Source organism: Lissotriton vulgaris, chromosome 2_1 (assembly GCF_964263255.1).
Source record: "Lissotriton vulgaris chromosome 2_1, aLisVul1.2, whole genome shotgun sequence".
In the NCBI taxonomy this organism is placed as follows: Eukaryota; Metazoa; Chordata; class Amphibia; order Caudata; family Salamandridae; genus Lissotriton; species Lissotriton vulgaris.
The window spans coordinates 1660387078-1660402750 of record NC_141687.1 but is presented as its reverse complement, the minus strand read 5'-3'; the positions used below and the strand labels follow the sequence as shown (position 1 = coordinate 1660402750).

At 45.1% G+C, this 15673-nt stretch overlaps 1 protein-coding gene across 8 annotated transcripts in view; it reads left to right on the top strand.

Moving 5' to 3' along the window:
- The window catches only part of PHACTR4 (phosphatase and actin regulator 4), a 633103-nt gene that overhangs the window by 243941 nt on the left and 373489 nt on the right, over positions 1-15673 (top strand). Inside the window, exon 1 of one of the 8 annotated variants that reach the window (XM_086957582.1) lies at positions 5284-6215. The exons of the other annotated variants lie outside the window; for them this stretch is intronic. Within the exon in view, the coding sequence (XP_086813708.1) occupies positions 6170-6215 (46 nt within the window). The 5' untranslated portion in view covers positions 5284-6169. Of the gene's footprint in view, positions 1-5283; positions 6216-15673 lie in introns of those variants that run through there. 8 annotated transcript variants of the gene reach the window in all.

Sequence of the window (15673 nt, the reverse complement as noted above, 5' to 3'; positions counted from 1 at the left end):
ACAAGGAAACTTATTATTGTGTAATGTAACTGGTGAGCACTTACAGCGCTTCAATACCATCGGCTGGTGTTAGCACTATGGCAAGATGGTGGACGGAAGATGTGCTCCAATACCATTGGATCGTGCCCAAAAAAAAGTGGTGGTCGTGTATTACATTTATTTAAGAAGTGCATATATGTACATTCATTTGCATTTTTGTGGTCTGTGTGTATGTGCACAAGGGAGATGGCCTGAAAACTCAAGTACTCATATGGAGTGCTTGAAAACAAAGAAAAAATAACCCCACAAACTGGGAGCAGTGTAGGGTGACATGTACTTGGGACATGCGCTAAGAGAAAGCAAACACAAGAAGAGGGCATGACACCTGCATGTCATGACAAATGGCATAAAAAAATGAGTGACGCTAAATTTTACCAATGTTAGGAGATGGGTGGCCTGTAAGCCCACAGGTGGATGCATGCTCTGTCTAGCCGAGACATAATACTGATCAAATACACCATTGCTTGCCAAGGAGATGTCCACATACTGGCCCCTTACCCAGCCAGCATTTTTCACAGGTGGCATCCCTTGTAATTTGTAGTCACAGTCGCTCATTCCCTGGTGGTATCTTTATTTTTAAATATTTTCCGATGCTTCCGGTCTGGGCTAGTGGCGGGCACCGCTGGTCGGCCTGCCCATCCCTTCCTGCTCGCCAGGGTCCGACTGTGAGAACTTTCCACTAGAGGAACTGGGAGAGCCAGACAGAATCCGAACAGGAAATCTGTGGAGGTCAGCTTTCCCGGCGCTGCCCATGCCCTGGGGCGTGCCCGCCTCGAGGCAACAACAGATGGACGTGATGGCATGACGGCTCACTGTAGTATACTATAGAATCACGCCTGCGGTGTTGAGGTAGTGGCCAGCTCCTGGTATATGCAGTGTACAGAAGGAGGGGCAGCCATCTTGGATCGCTGGTGGATGAGGGGGTGGGGGGGGGGGCAGGATTCCGGAGATAAGTGCAGGAACTACAAGGGAAGTGTCCGTCTGCGATGGGTGGAGATGTTAGATCTTCGGCTTTGTATGGGGCAGTTGGGGGCGTGGGGTGTTTACGCAGGTAAACAAAGGTGCATGTGATTGCGTCTGATCATTGCCTATCATAACCCCGGATTCACCAAACGTAAATATTTTGCATTAATGGAAAGTTGTCACTGAACAATCATTCTTTTATTTAGGCCCCTAGTTTTCAAGTGTAGGGCATGGTCCTGTACAAGGCTTCGGCTTCTAGTCCAACTGAAGCGATTTCCACAGCGCCTCGTTTTTTTTTTAATCCCTGAACCCTGTGGTCCTGCTGTTCCCGTGGATGTAGGGCAGTATGCCGTCGAAAAAAAAGAGACGGTGGGCAGAGGTGTGAGCAGCGGTAAATTGGCCTTTTGCAAAAGTGAAAGTATTGTTCACTGTCTGGTCCCTCGGAAGGCTAATACAGCTGGGGCGCGGTGTCTTATCAGCCCTGTCGAGTTTACCTAGTCACTGTCCTAGTCAATTCACGTCTGCTGCTGATAAATGGTCTGCCTCAAGTTAGAATCTGCCCTTCGCCGCTCTAGAAAATGGTGTGGTCTTTGGCTAATCGCGTACTCTCTCTTTTCTTCATTGCGCAATCTGCCAGTATGTAAGTCCTTGGAAAGCATATTGGATTACTTTTCAGACTGCAATCTTGGAATCTTACAAATGTCTGTCCGCCCGGCGCTGGGTAATGTCAGGAATCTTGTCTTGCCTCCTGGTATTAGGCAGACCCGGTTCGGGCTTCATTCCTCACATTCCTGCTCCTTGTCCAGCTGGGGAGCACGTGCAGCGCGCGCGGTTTTCTTTCTTTTATAGCGCTCGTGTGCGCGTCCTGCTCACCTGAGCCTAGCGCGTACCGCCCCCTGCAGGGTGACTCGAAGGTTTCTGGGTGGAATGCTGCTGTTTTCTTTGGTTGTGTAAGGTTTGACTTTATGACGCACCTGTCGAGTTTCCGCCTCCGCCCCAGAGTGGAAGAGGGCAGCGTGGGCCTGGCTGATGTGACTAGGGGACGGGGTTCCTACCTGCCAGGGGTGGGCTGGTTGCTGCGGAAATCTGGAGACGTCTCAAGAGGCCGAGGATCCTCGGGCAGACGCAGTCTGAGTCGCAAGTGACTGGCGGGGCACGGGCAATTTTAGTAGGAATAGCAGGGGTAACTTTGGAGACATGTCGCTCTCTCTCGGGTCTGCGGGCACGCAGCACAGCAGTAAAGTACCTGTAGAGCGGTCACCGAATGTCCTAGCAATTAGTCACGTCACGTTCTGAAAGCCGTGAGGAGAGAGGTCAGTCACGCGTGCAGGCTTCACAGTGAAAGTAAGTCCCGAATGACGTCGATAGACTCAGTGGCCTGTTTGCCGGTGAACAGTTCAGTGTTAGTCGTTGTATGTCAGGGCCGTGGCAGCCAGCCATGTGTCATGGTGTGGTCAAAAACATGGATGGCTGGTAAAAAGTCAGTCGCATATCTGGCTCGTCTTTGACAGGAAGCATTGGTTGTGGCAGTCTGAGATCAACCACCATCGTACTAGTAGTAGTCGTCGTATTTAATTTTATTGTTTAGATAACTTGAAATCGAATACAATAAGAGTACAAGATTGAATTACCCTTCTCTCAAAATATCATTTACAGTACATCAAAATAATAATAACAGTAGTTCAAATTAAAGGTTTGAAACGTTCACACAAAAAAAATTACACACCCAATGGCTTTTCCAGACAACCTCGTGGAACAAAACCTAGTAGCTTCATTATTTGTAAACATCCCATGCTCTCTAAACGGGGATCGAACACTTCTTCTCCTACAGTTTAGGGAAGATGCAGAGAACGTGTTCAGTATTTTCTTTACGAACATGACACAATGGCATAACATAACCTGATTCATTGTTTTGTTCCATGCACCATCAAACTGAATCATTGAGACGTATAAAAGCTGAAACTTTATCATTTTTTAGTCCTACATGGATCAATTGGTAAATTCCAAAAATCCTCCCTTATCAGTTTGTAAGAATCTAAAACATAACCATTCTTTTTAAACAATGAGCAGACCTCCTTATCAGCTTCAAATTGGGATAAATACATTGCTTGCTTAATAGGCTGTTTAGTGGCTGCCTTTTCATTTTAGCAAGAATGGTTAACAAATTAAGATTATAGTTTGTCAATAAACGGGATATATTCGAGATTAGGGCCAGATTTTTTTGACAATGTTTAAGGATAAATCCAACCAAATAAAAGGCTTCACAGAATTCTCTTCAGCGGAGGCACAATAACAAATGTAATTTAGCATGTTAATATTATTCCTAGACAAAATAGATGGTAATCCTACCTCCAGTCTCAGCCTTGCGTGATAAGTAGATTGTCCATGGTTGAGTGTCTTCCTCACACAGTTGTGCAAAATGAAGCCTGACTTACTAAAGGAGACTGGTGCAATTAAAATACATCCATACCTCAATATGGATACTGTTTTGTATTTAATTGCAGTGATAGTTGAACCTACAACACCCCCATCTACAAGCAAATTGTTTAATTGCAATAGCTGCTTTATTACATTATTTTTTTCAATTCTCATTCTCCTTTGAGAATAATTTTATAGGCACATTACTATGGTCAAAGGAGAATAACATTTAACCCTCGATGTTTTTGTTTTTTGCTGATCTATCACACACTTAAAACAGGCTTTAGATTTCCCAAAGCACTATCGCTCTGAAAGGCTCATAATGGTAGGGCCAGGAACCTGGTGAGACCGGTGCTGATGTACAATGAGGACGGAAGTTGCATCCCCCACACGTTGTACTTTAACCCTTCGAGGCCCAGGCGGGACCGCCAGTCCCGAGGTCAAGCTATGGGATTGCTTCTGCCACACTTGAGACTGTGCCATCCAAAGGTTTACCTTCCAGGCTGCACCCTTTCCACTGTTTACCCAGTGGTACTCTGCGCGAGTTTCAGGACGCTCGTCTGCGTGTCCAGCGCTGTCCCCTGTATCTTGCGAGCATTTGTGCCTGTATTTGCTCAATATAAACTCACTTGCCTGCAGTTTGGTTCACTCTGCGCCTGGGCGTTATACTTAGTTCACTGGTGTATGCAACGTTTACAACGCAAGCGTTACAACGCCGTACCATTACCACGCGGTCATAACAACGAAAGTTGTTACAACGAATTGCGCTGGGGGGCGCTCAAGGATAGTAAATCCTTTAATTTACTATCCCAACACCTTCCCTACTATCCACGGGGACTGGTGTTGGAATAGTAAATTAAAGTTTTTTAATTTGCGCCCCCCACAACGCAAGTCATTGTAACGACTTGCGTTGTTACAACCGCGTTGTAATGGAACGCGTTGTAAAAGTGTGCGTGGTAATAACGTACATCCATTCTCTGGTTCAGGCCTTTCCTGAAGCCACTTTTAATAACCACTAACTCTGTTGATACAACCATTGCCAGGCAGTTTTGTTTGTCTCAACCCACTGCCCACTAAGCAAACTAAAATTATCGCCTTATTGTAAGCAGTTCCGTTTACTCTGTAGCGCCTAGAGGCCTGCATAGTTAATGTGTGCCATCTGACATACATTGGTAGTGAACTGAATGTCACAGCGCCCAAGTAAGGACCGTGATCATTCTTACAGGTTTAAAGCGACCACAGGGCCATGTGTTTAGTTCTCCTTACAGTATCCGTTCCCCCTCTCTTTATTATACATATTCCTTAATTTACTTTTTCTCTCTCGCCTGCCCATCGACCTCTCAATTCCCACTGTAGCCTATCCTTCCATGTCCACTCCTTCCTTTCACCCTCCTTTCCCATTCTGTGTTCTCCTTTTCCTCCCTTAGCCCTTACTTTCCTCTCGCCGTGTCCGCACCCTTTTCTCGAATTTCACCTTTTATTCTTCTCCCTTACCCCTCACACCTCCTGCTCTTCGCCTCCCACTCTTTTCTCCTGCTATCCACTTCACCCTCACACGTTTGCCTCTAATGCTTTTTCTTCTGGCTGGTATACACCTGTACCCTCGCCACCACAGGCCTCTTCGCCCCTCGCCTCCTCCCAGCCCACATACAACCCCTACGCCAGCCCTCTCTCCCTGTGTGCCCTTAAGCTGCGTGATGTATACGCTTTCTTTCACTCTGATGTTAGAAGCGGCTCACAGTTCCCTCCCCCTTCCAGGGTGGGGCAGGGAGGGCTGGTGTTGGTTGTTCCTGTGCAGCTCCTGAGTGGCTGGCAGGTCCCTCCTCCTCCCTTCACCTCCTGCCCCGAGTGCTGCGGCATGCCAGTCATTCCTGCGCGGAGAGAGCTGGCTTTACTTCTGGTCTTAAGGAGCATTAGTTTGGTGAGGGCGCTGCTCGGAGCCGAGAAGCGGACCTTGTGCTGCTGGGACCCGCGAGGAGCATAACGACGACAGTAGGACCACCGAGGAGCTCGTGAGCACCGCTTTCAGGGCACCCGAGGTTTGCTTAGACTCACAGAACTCTGCTTGGACCCCCTGGAATACATTGCATTTTTTTGACCCCATGGAGTTCGCTGGCGCTGTTTGGACCCCCGAGACGCTCCTTGACACTGCTTAGGCCGCGGTGGAGTAGCGTTTCTGGGTCCCACGACACGAGGAACACTTAGACTCTGCCCGGAAGCCTTTAGGCGCATAGTGAGACCCCGTGGAGTACCTGGGCGCTGGCGAGGCCCCCGCGGGTCATACTGCTGGAATCCCAGAGGAGCGCGACTGTTTTGCGGGCACACCTGAGGGTCCTGCGGGCACACCTGAGGAGCGCGAGGCCGCCGCCCTCACAATGCACGAGAAGCCCCACACCGCCCCACGGCCGAAGAGGAGCGGTTACTGGCACTGCTGTAACCCGAGGAGTCCATAGCCATTCCAGGTGCCGCTGAGCACCCCGACTCTAGAGGGCTCTCCTGTCAGGTCTTGGGCCCCGAAGCCTGGCCAGCTCACCGGAGGCCCACTAGAGACCCTGAGCAGCGCGAGAGCATTACCGGGACCCCAGGGGTGAGGCCATCACTGTTCCCATCCACGGGGGTCGGCAGGGCGGAGTCCGCTAGGAGTACCAGCGCCCTGCTAGGAGCCCTGAGGAGGCCCCAGCCGAGGGCAGCGCTTAACATGTGCCTTATTTAAGACCGGCTTCCACCCAGAGGCCAGCGGGGCTCCACCATGGGGCAGGCCTTCTTCCCTAGGCCGGCTAATCCTGCTCTGGCTGGTGAGTAGGGTCGACTCCTGTGTCCTGATAAACGACTTGTGTTATGTTGGGGCTGGAGCTGGGGGCTTTTACTTAACACCGCTGTTATGTCACCAACATCTGTGAAACATTTTTTCGACTAGCACAACTCTGAAGCACTTTCTTTTTTAACATATTCGCCCTATTCATCTGTATAACGTGGGTGCGAGCGCTTCTCTTGTGTGTGGGCTGTGATTGGGGTGAGTACTGCTGGATCCTGTACTTGGGATATCATTGTGACTTGAGAGCGTTGGAGTCAGGGTTGTTTGGATCTGGGGAGGAGGGGGTAGGGGGGGATTGTAGTGCCGGCTCTTCTATTTGGAAAAGGTCGGAGGGGTTAGTGCTGGTCCTGTATTTGAATAATAGGGTGATTGAGGTACATGTTTGGCTGGTACTTGTATCTGGGAGTGCTGTGGTACAGGTATTTAATGTAGGCTCTTGTATTGCTGGTGACCCTTGCTGCTAGTAGTGTAGCCCCATGTGTGTAGGTGGATGTTCATATGTACGCATACATCATATAGGAGTCACCTCCACTTTGTGTGCGGTGGCACTGGTGGTCAGTGCGAACCCCTCTCTGTGGTGGACTTCAGCAGCTCTTAGAGACCACTTTTTTGAGTGGTGTCACTGAACATTGCTAATGGCTTCCTTTGTGCCTGGTGGCAATCGAGGTTAAGTAGTAGCGTCATCTGTATATGTGGTAATTCTGGGGTCAGCAGCTGAGGTATTTATGCAGTATCACAGGTTGTCAGCAGTGTGGACTCTTGTAATATGGTGTTCCTGACAGTTCCTGTATATGCAGTTTTCCTCTGCATCAGTGGGGCGTTGCCCTTGCATGTTAAGTGGTTCCGAGGGTTCGGAGTGTGAGATACAGCATGTGTTGTTACTGAGGGTCAGTTGTGTGCCCCCTGTAAAAGTGATATCCTAACACTGTAAGGTTGCAGCCAACCCAGAGCTAGTTCAGGGAGGGAAAGGAAGTGTGAACAATCTGATATAAGCCTCTCTAACAGCAAAGCGTGCCAGAGGAGGTGGGTAGGCCCATGAACAGAATGTTTTTTAGGTCGGAACCTACCATACAGCCACAGCTGTCTAGTTGCTATAGACTTATTGGGGGACATTATAAAAGCTGATCTAAGAATGCATTCGTCCACCGCTTGCCATTGGCTTTGTGGTTTGTAACTCACATTTGCTGGTTTTATTTTTTAGGCTTACCAGCATGCATTTGTCCCTCCCATGGAGCATAGCCTGTTTACTGGACTCTTCCATGAGTATTAGCTTTCTGTAAACAGGCACATACATTTTGTTCTCATCTTGTTATATTCGCTGTACGTTCAAAGACAGAGGTTAGAGGTTAAATGTCAGGCTCTATCTTCTGAGGGAGCTTGGTGTTTACTTTTCTTTCCCTGATTTCAAAGTGAAAGGATTTATCTGACCATCTCAAGGTGTGAAAGGAAAGGCTTTTTTTTCTAACACACATTTAGATGTTAATGATCTGTGCAAGTATTTCAGAATATAGTGGAATTAGGAAAGAACAAACAAAGAAAATGTTTTTGATATTCTGAAGTGTGCTTGAAGCAAATAATTGAATACGATCAAAACAAATCAATTCACTAGGTGATTCCATTTACACACGCTCCTTGCACGCTGTATAGTTTTATCCGTAAAACTGTCTGTGCAAACATGGCCATTTCAGTAGAAAATGTGTTTGTAATGGCAGTGCACTACCACACCATGCCTACTCCACTCTACTTCACTTTATGCCCCTCCTCTCTGGTACTTGACGCCCCTCCCCTCTGGCACTTGACGCCCCTCTCCTCTACACCCCTCTCCTCTACACCCCTCTGCTCTACACCCCCCTGCTCTACACCCCTCTGCTCTCGAACACTTTGCTCTCGAACACTTTGCTCTCGAACACTTTGCTCTCGAACACTTTGCTCTCGAACACTTTGCTCTCGAACACTGTGCTCTCGAACACTGTGCTCTCGAACACTGTGCTCTCGAACACTGTGCTCTCGAACACTGTGCTCTCGAACACTGTGCTCTCGAACACTCTGCGACACACCAGTCCACTCTACATTACTCTAGGCCACTTCACGCTGTCCCACTCCACTCTACACTGTACCGCACTCTGCGCCCCTCCAACACAGTCCACCCCACCACACTCCACTCTGACACTTTACTAGACTCCACTCTTACACTTTTCTACCCTCCACTCTGACACACTGCTCTGCGTCTCTCTGCTCCATGCACCGTACCTCTAGGTTGCGACATTCTACGCAAGACACTCTGTTTTAGGCCGCAGCATTCTGCGAAGCGCCACTCTACCATACGCCACTCTAACACTTTACTACAGTCACCGCTACTCTACTCCATGGCCACTATTCCCTATCCCACTAACTTTTAGCTATGATGAACATCAGCCACGCTAGTGTACAGCATGGCTATAAAACATTGGGAAAGCCAATCGCTCAGGCATAGGCAAACCTACTGGCTTTGCCAATGATTGTTTCAGGAATTTTGTTTAGTCTCGGGCCTACTTGCTGGACGAAAAGCAGCAACGGGTTGACTGACTAGTGTGGCTTCTTGATGTGTGGTTGGTCAGGGGTTTGAAGGGAGTACATTGCTCCGTTTCCGTTTGGGGGTGTGAGAAGTGGAGTTAGTCAGAATCATGCCATGTTTATGATTTTTGGAGTGTGGAACTGCAGGCCGGATCTACTAGTTCACATTTTGGCAGTGTAGATTGACACTGTAGTGGCAGTCTTGAGCAGGGATTTTTTCGTTGTTTGTTTGCACGCTTCGCTTCTAAGAGGTTCACTGACTGCCCTGGAGCTGCTCCTGCCTGGAACCTGGCTGATCTGCTTGGGCTAACATGCACACCCAGTGCTTCGTAGAGTGACACCGAGGGATAGGGGTTCGAGGGCTGCTGCCTCATAATACAATAGACAATAGTACCTAAGGTTCCCATTACTTGGAAACGTAGAGATGCAGATGTGAGGGATGGGGGATCTTTGGAGGGTACCCTCTTCCCAGACAGGACAATTTTCGGCATAAAAAGTCACTGCTGTGAATGACCCTGGAGAGGTATGGGATCGATCGCTCCAATATCGCCCCCCACCCTCCCAGCCAACCAGGAAAATGCCTGATGCCCGCTACGGCCAGACTAGCCCTGGCAGTGATTCGCACAGACATTGTGTCAGAAATTAGGTTGATAATGGGCAGGTTGGTCCGGTTGTTTCTGTCCCCCACATGTGCAGTGTATCACCTGAAGCCGCATCCTCGCTATAGTTTCAGGATATCCAGAAATTATGTATTTATGTATAGTAACTACGAGTGAATTGATTGACACCGTCTGTTTATCCTGAAAATATGGCAAGAACCCCATCCTTCTGAACCTAGGTTGGATTCCTTGCCTCAACACAATCCTGAAAATGGTAGCTGGCAGGTGAAGGCGGTGGATGCTTTCCTGTTCTTTACAGTTAGGACTTGAGGCCCATGCACACACCTGTTCCCCAGCTGACGCGCTTGTGACTTTGTTGAAAACTCATGACAACTGTGTGCACACAGAGCGGTGTGATCACATGATCATTTCAGACTGCTAACAAATACTAGCAAGATTCACATGTCCAGGCATGCGAGGAGCTCACCCACTCTGGTTTCCTTTTTCCATTTTAGGACTTGTGGTCCTATTTCTCAATATGCATTCACTGGAGGTTCCAAAATGCATCGTCATACCTGGACTGAGTGAAGTCTGTCTTACGCATGTAATTGGGAACCTTCAGAGCTAAGTGCAGGGCTCTTCTTATTTGTCCTAGATGGACTACCAGGAAATTAATGGGGTTCCCGGGTTAATTCGTCAGTCCCACTTGTGCTCAATAAACAAGGAAGTTTGGTAGATCAACTTTCATTATTTGGTTCAGTTTACGGACATAATGAGCTTATAGCGTTCATTTAGGGGACCAGGAAAGGTACAATCAGCGAGATTTAGTCATGCAGTTTGTTTAGGGGTCACAGTGAGTACTAATTACTTACTGGTAGTTCTCATTATCCCAGCTCCTTCGACGACCTGTCAGTAGGTTTTGTTAGACTATATACTCTAAACGCTTTTCCACTATAAGGGCTTTAACAGTTGAGGCCACAGCGGAAGATATGGTGTGTACCTTTATTTTTTTTAAAAAGTCTCAGCTTTAGAAAAAACTCTACAGCAGTTATTCTGAAGTGACGTCCTTTCCACCCCTCTTGATAGCCTTGACAGGCTCCTTTGCCTTATGATATGAGGTTGCCTAAGATTAAGGGGGCTCAATGACCATGTCGTCCATGTATTTACTTTTAAGAAGCCTTGCCTAGTGACACTTCTGGTTGGTGGTCTGTGTCCAGGTCTTGAGCTGCATGCAACAAACTGAAGGCTTAACCACGTGTAGTTTGCCCTGATAAATCCAAAACTTTAATCTCATACCCAATCAGGGGAGTCTCTCCTCTCATCCTGCTTCCCAGATGCTCCCTAGTTCACTACAGAGTTGTCAGGTCTAAAACTCTCAATTCGAAACTTTCAAAATGCCACATTTGTTAATATAAAAAAAAGTTTTTCACTTCTAGAAGCCCATTTACATTTATTTCCTTTAATGGAAAAACCATGCTGATATCACTAAACTGGTTTTGTGACCCAAGATTTTTGGCTCCCTTGGAAAGGAGGTCTAAAACCTATTTCTCTCTATTCTGCCCTCCCAGCCTCTCTCACCCTTTTACTGTCTCATCTTGGTGCCTACTCTGGATGTGATGTCGATCACGATCCCTTCCTCCAGCCTGAGGCTGCAGGTAAACAGAATCTGGCCCAGTTCTTCCCCAGTCCCTCTCGCAAAGATGAGATCTGTTGTGCGGCTGAGAAATTAAAAACATTGCTTTTACATGAAATTACAAGCACCTCACATTTTGATGCTTACATTTATCTGAACATTTTAGGGAGACACATACACTAAGAATCAGGTTAGTAATTTATCAATGTACAGTCTCAAATACCAGTAATATCTAACCATGAACAATAAGGGGAACCATGCCAAAAGCGAATTTTTCTACATTGAGGCAAACTGAGTCTTGTATATACTGACCGGATGATACTGAAAGATTATGTCTCAGAAATGTTTTTCCTGTGTTTGGCATGCTTTGGCCACCCTGAGAGGCCTAGGCCAAATGTAAAAAATTTGCCAAACAACAATGTATATGTTGTATATCTATTTTTCTTTACAAATGTTGGACTTTCCCTAGTTAATTAATTTCTGGATTAAAATATATTTTTTCGGCGTATGTAATTTATATAACCAACAATCTTTATAAAAAGTTGAATCATTCCATTTATGAATAACTTTGCTTCTCACTATCCTTTTCATCTTGGTTACAGCCTCACGACTGGTTATTCTTGCTTGAATTAACTTCTGAATTTCTGTTACTTGCATTTATTTAATGATACTGTGACTGTAATACTAAACTCAGTGGCAGTCACTTATAAATCTCCGATATTCTGACGTTATTCCTGATGGTTATTTTGACTCTCTGAGGAGCCCAATTGTACTCCAAACCTACTGATTCCCAATGATTTTTTTTGCTTTTAATTGTTTTGATGTTTTTTGTCTATTTATGCTCTTGATTGTAATGTTTGTAATTTTTCTTTTTGGTTTTATTTCTTCGTTTCTCTTTATTCTTTTTCCAACTTCTTGATCCATATAATTGTTTTTGGTTCATTCTTTTTACATTGATGTCCCTTAATTTTATAAATATGAACAACAATTGTATTAATGGTCTTTGTTTTATAAGCCCTGTAGAAGCAGTCATTATTGTATAGATCACAAAACACAAGTTGGCTTGTTTCAATATTATTTTACATTCTCAATAACATGTCCAGATTATAAACATTTCTCTTCAATGAGGACTACGAAACTTTGTCTCTATTTACAAATTACGAAAGATTTGGAAGGATTCTTGCATGTCTTCGAAGTCACGCAGGAGGTCCGTTAAGGATTGCATTCCACTTACGATTTGAATAACCCCAAGATGTTTTGCCGTACAAGTCATTGTTCGAACTCTTTTGTTTTTTAAATACATTTTTACTTTTAAGTCTCTTAGCAATGGTTATACAAGTTTAGCTCCTAAAAGGCAATCCGTCAGATATATGAAAAAAAACTGATAATGTGTCATCAGTTTCAACTTCATCACTAAATATTTGTGGACATTTAACCATTCAATTTTCCACATGGCCTTTATCATGGTTGCTAGTAGCAGAATCACTTTCTAGAATCCCCAATTTATATTTAAAAAATCTTTTAAAAAATAAAATATAGAATCGGTACAATCCAGATGGGTTCCATGGTCACCTAATTCCTTGTATTCATAGTAAGTGATTATGATACTACTAGCCACAGCTGTTAGTCGTTATGCACGGTTTATCGCCAGCTTCAGTAAGACAGGTTGATTTGCATTTTACGTGGAAAGGCAGTTTGTTCCATGTTACCCCAAAGTTGAGAGAGACCAATTTCGCAGAACTTTAGCATTATATAGATGAGCCACAGAATGTCATATATTTTCAGCTTGAGGGCATGCGTAATCCTGCTGGTGTTATGCTCCCTTGTGAATTTGACTCAAATCTTCGTGTATAAATATAGGACATAATCATTGAAAATCACCTAGATATCTTCTCTCATATGTCTGTCTGTAGAATTTGAACTTCTTCAGACTTTCTCCCTAGGCGGGAGTTGGCCTGTCAAATACTTCTAGGTCATGTCAATTTTCATCTCCACCAATTCCAAGCCTCAGTGTGATTCTTTTGGTAATTTATATATTTCTCAATGGAGGACACATCAGCACTTATGTGACTTCCTGCCTGGTCCTGTTTTGTTGGTAGGAGATATATTGCCCTTGTTCTTCAGTTTACTACTAGTACTGGAGTTTGTCATTAGTCGAGAATACTGTTAGTGGGTTTAGACATCCCTATTTTTGCTAGTCTATAATAGGATCTTGTTCTTCAAACCGGAGTGTTTGTGGCCCTTTTCTGGTTATTCTACTGATCTTTTTCTTCTTTGTTTTATTAAGTGTCCTTTCCTCCAATTGATACTTTTACCAGAGAAGATATAAACTATCTTATTATATTGCCTTTTCTTAGTCTGCTAAATGTATTTTCTAGCTGCTCTTTAGTATCTCCCTGTACACGTTCTAACCAGGTGTTATCAAACGTTTTTCCATTTTATTTTCCTTAGGCTGTGTTTTTATTTTCTCTGTGTGGGGCGCTGGCTGCTCAGCAGAATCTCACGAGCTTTAACGGTCATTTTCTCTTCATGCTGTTTGTACAGTGTAATTCCTTTTTCTTTGAGTACCTAGTGTGAAACCAATTCATGTAAGATCTGATTTACCAAATCAATATACTTTTAATTTCGACTTTAGAATTGATTGAATTACTGCAAGCTCTGTGACTCCCACTGCGCAGTCAGTTACTGCCTGAACTTTGGTATTCTGGATAAGTACAGAGGAAGAGGACTCCTAATTTCACCAATGAATGTTCAGTTCGTAAGAAAACATTACAGGACTGGGTAATGGTAGGCTTTTATTATTTTTTTGATGGTGTCAGTTCCTGTGTGATTTTAGCACTTGGTCTACTTCTTTGGCCTCTTCAAATTGGTTTTAGAATTTCTTTAAAAGGCTTCAAGATTTCCTGAAAACAGAGCAGAAAAGGCATCTCATTTTGCTGAACTCAGAAGCCTTCTAAGAAAGTTCTGTCCGAGATTTTCAGTAGCAGGTGTTACCAGACAAGGGTGGTGGGGAGGGTTGTGAAATCAAAAGAAAATGCACTTCGCTTTAACGGCTGGCCACCACCCCTCCTCTTGCAATCCCGGCCGGCAGCAGGAAGCACCTGAGCACAGAGGCTCCCCTGAGCCAATCACAATACTGCAATGCAGCGTTGTGATTGGTCTGAGTGACGTTCTTCACCAGGCTGTGTAATGCAGCATGGGTAGGAACATGCAAAGTGCATATGAACTGTTTGGCCGGCCAAAAAGTTCATGCGCACTTGGGATGGCCAAACCACTCCTCCCCTGCTTTGGCCAGCTTCACCCCGTCACTTACTGTAATAGGAAAAATAAAATGATAATACTTATGCTAGTATTGTATTTTTCCTTTAGAGCAGTCAGGCGACGCTCCTTTGCCTTAGCGGAGGAGCAGCATCTGATCATCTTGTCTCATCTTGTTTACAGGGGATAACGTTCTAAACTTACCAGTTCTTTTTTTTGTTTATGAAAAAGGGTTATTGAGTTTTGCCCCCCATTTCACATGCTTAGTGTCCCTTAATCCATTTTCAGGAGTATGGCGAGTAGGTCTCATGTACCATCTGACACTTTTGTTTTCAGATGAGTTTGAATATCCTGTTTAATTGTTTTCTTATTTATAGTTCTGGTTTGTAAAGTTCTTATCTTGGCCTTTGTGTTTTTCTTCATGGACCCTCATTTTGGATCTATCCCTTACTTTGTGCTGATTTACCTATTTTCTAACCCACATTATCCTTCATCAAAACTTTCCTTGTCAAATGAGCCTATAACTCTCAGCTGCAGTAAATAAAGTCATTATAATTAAGTATTCTCAATTAAGAAAGCTTAGGCAAAGGTTTTTCTTTATAAGATTGTTAGAAGTAATCACTTAGAGCTCCCTCCCTCTAGATGTACATTATATCGGGGTAGGTGTTGGATGGGGATGTTGCTCCCCTCCAACAGTAGCTTTAATGCTTGCAACAGTATAAATAACAAATCAAGGAGTGATGTATAGAATATATTGCTTAACTATCAATTCTGTCCGTTGTCCAAATTTACCTTATGAATTCTGCACACTAGCTTCTCACTGCCGTAATGTCTCGAACTCCAAAACTATAGTGAAATGAAGAACACTGTGAATACTGCCAAAATGTGCACTTAATAGAGCCAATCTAGTGATCATAAGTCCACTAAAATTCTGTCACAACTAGCAATACATAGTTTCAGATTGGCTTTTGGTTGTAATTTTTGACACCGTTTACTAATTCTTTCCACTAAGCTCCACTAAATGCAGGCAGAGCCAGTCTGTGCCGCCAGTAAGGAAAAAGGCTGAAAAGCAGCACGATTAAGAATACCCAGCAAAGGCACAAGTCAACCAGTCTCGCGGTGTGTATTGCATGCAACACTTGATGTTAACAGGCTCAGGGTTTACCTATCAAACACCAGCTGCCTCCTTCTTTCGGCAGCTAAAGCCAGAGGGTTTGCCCTGCTCTCCCTCCTTGGCTATATGTGTATGCTGAGCTATAGCGACCAGGCCACTCCTCAAGTCTCACTCTTTATCAGACTTGCTTAGCTAGCAGAGACCCCCCCTTCCTGGAGCTCCTGGCCTGACATTTGGGCTACCGTAGGATCCCGGCAGCCACGAAGGGAGTTGGAGAAGCT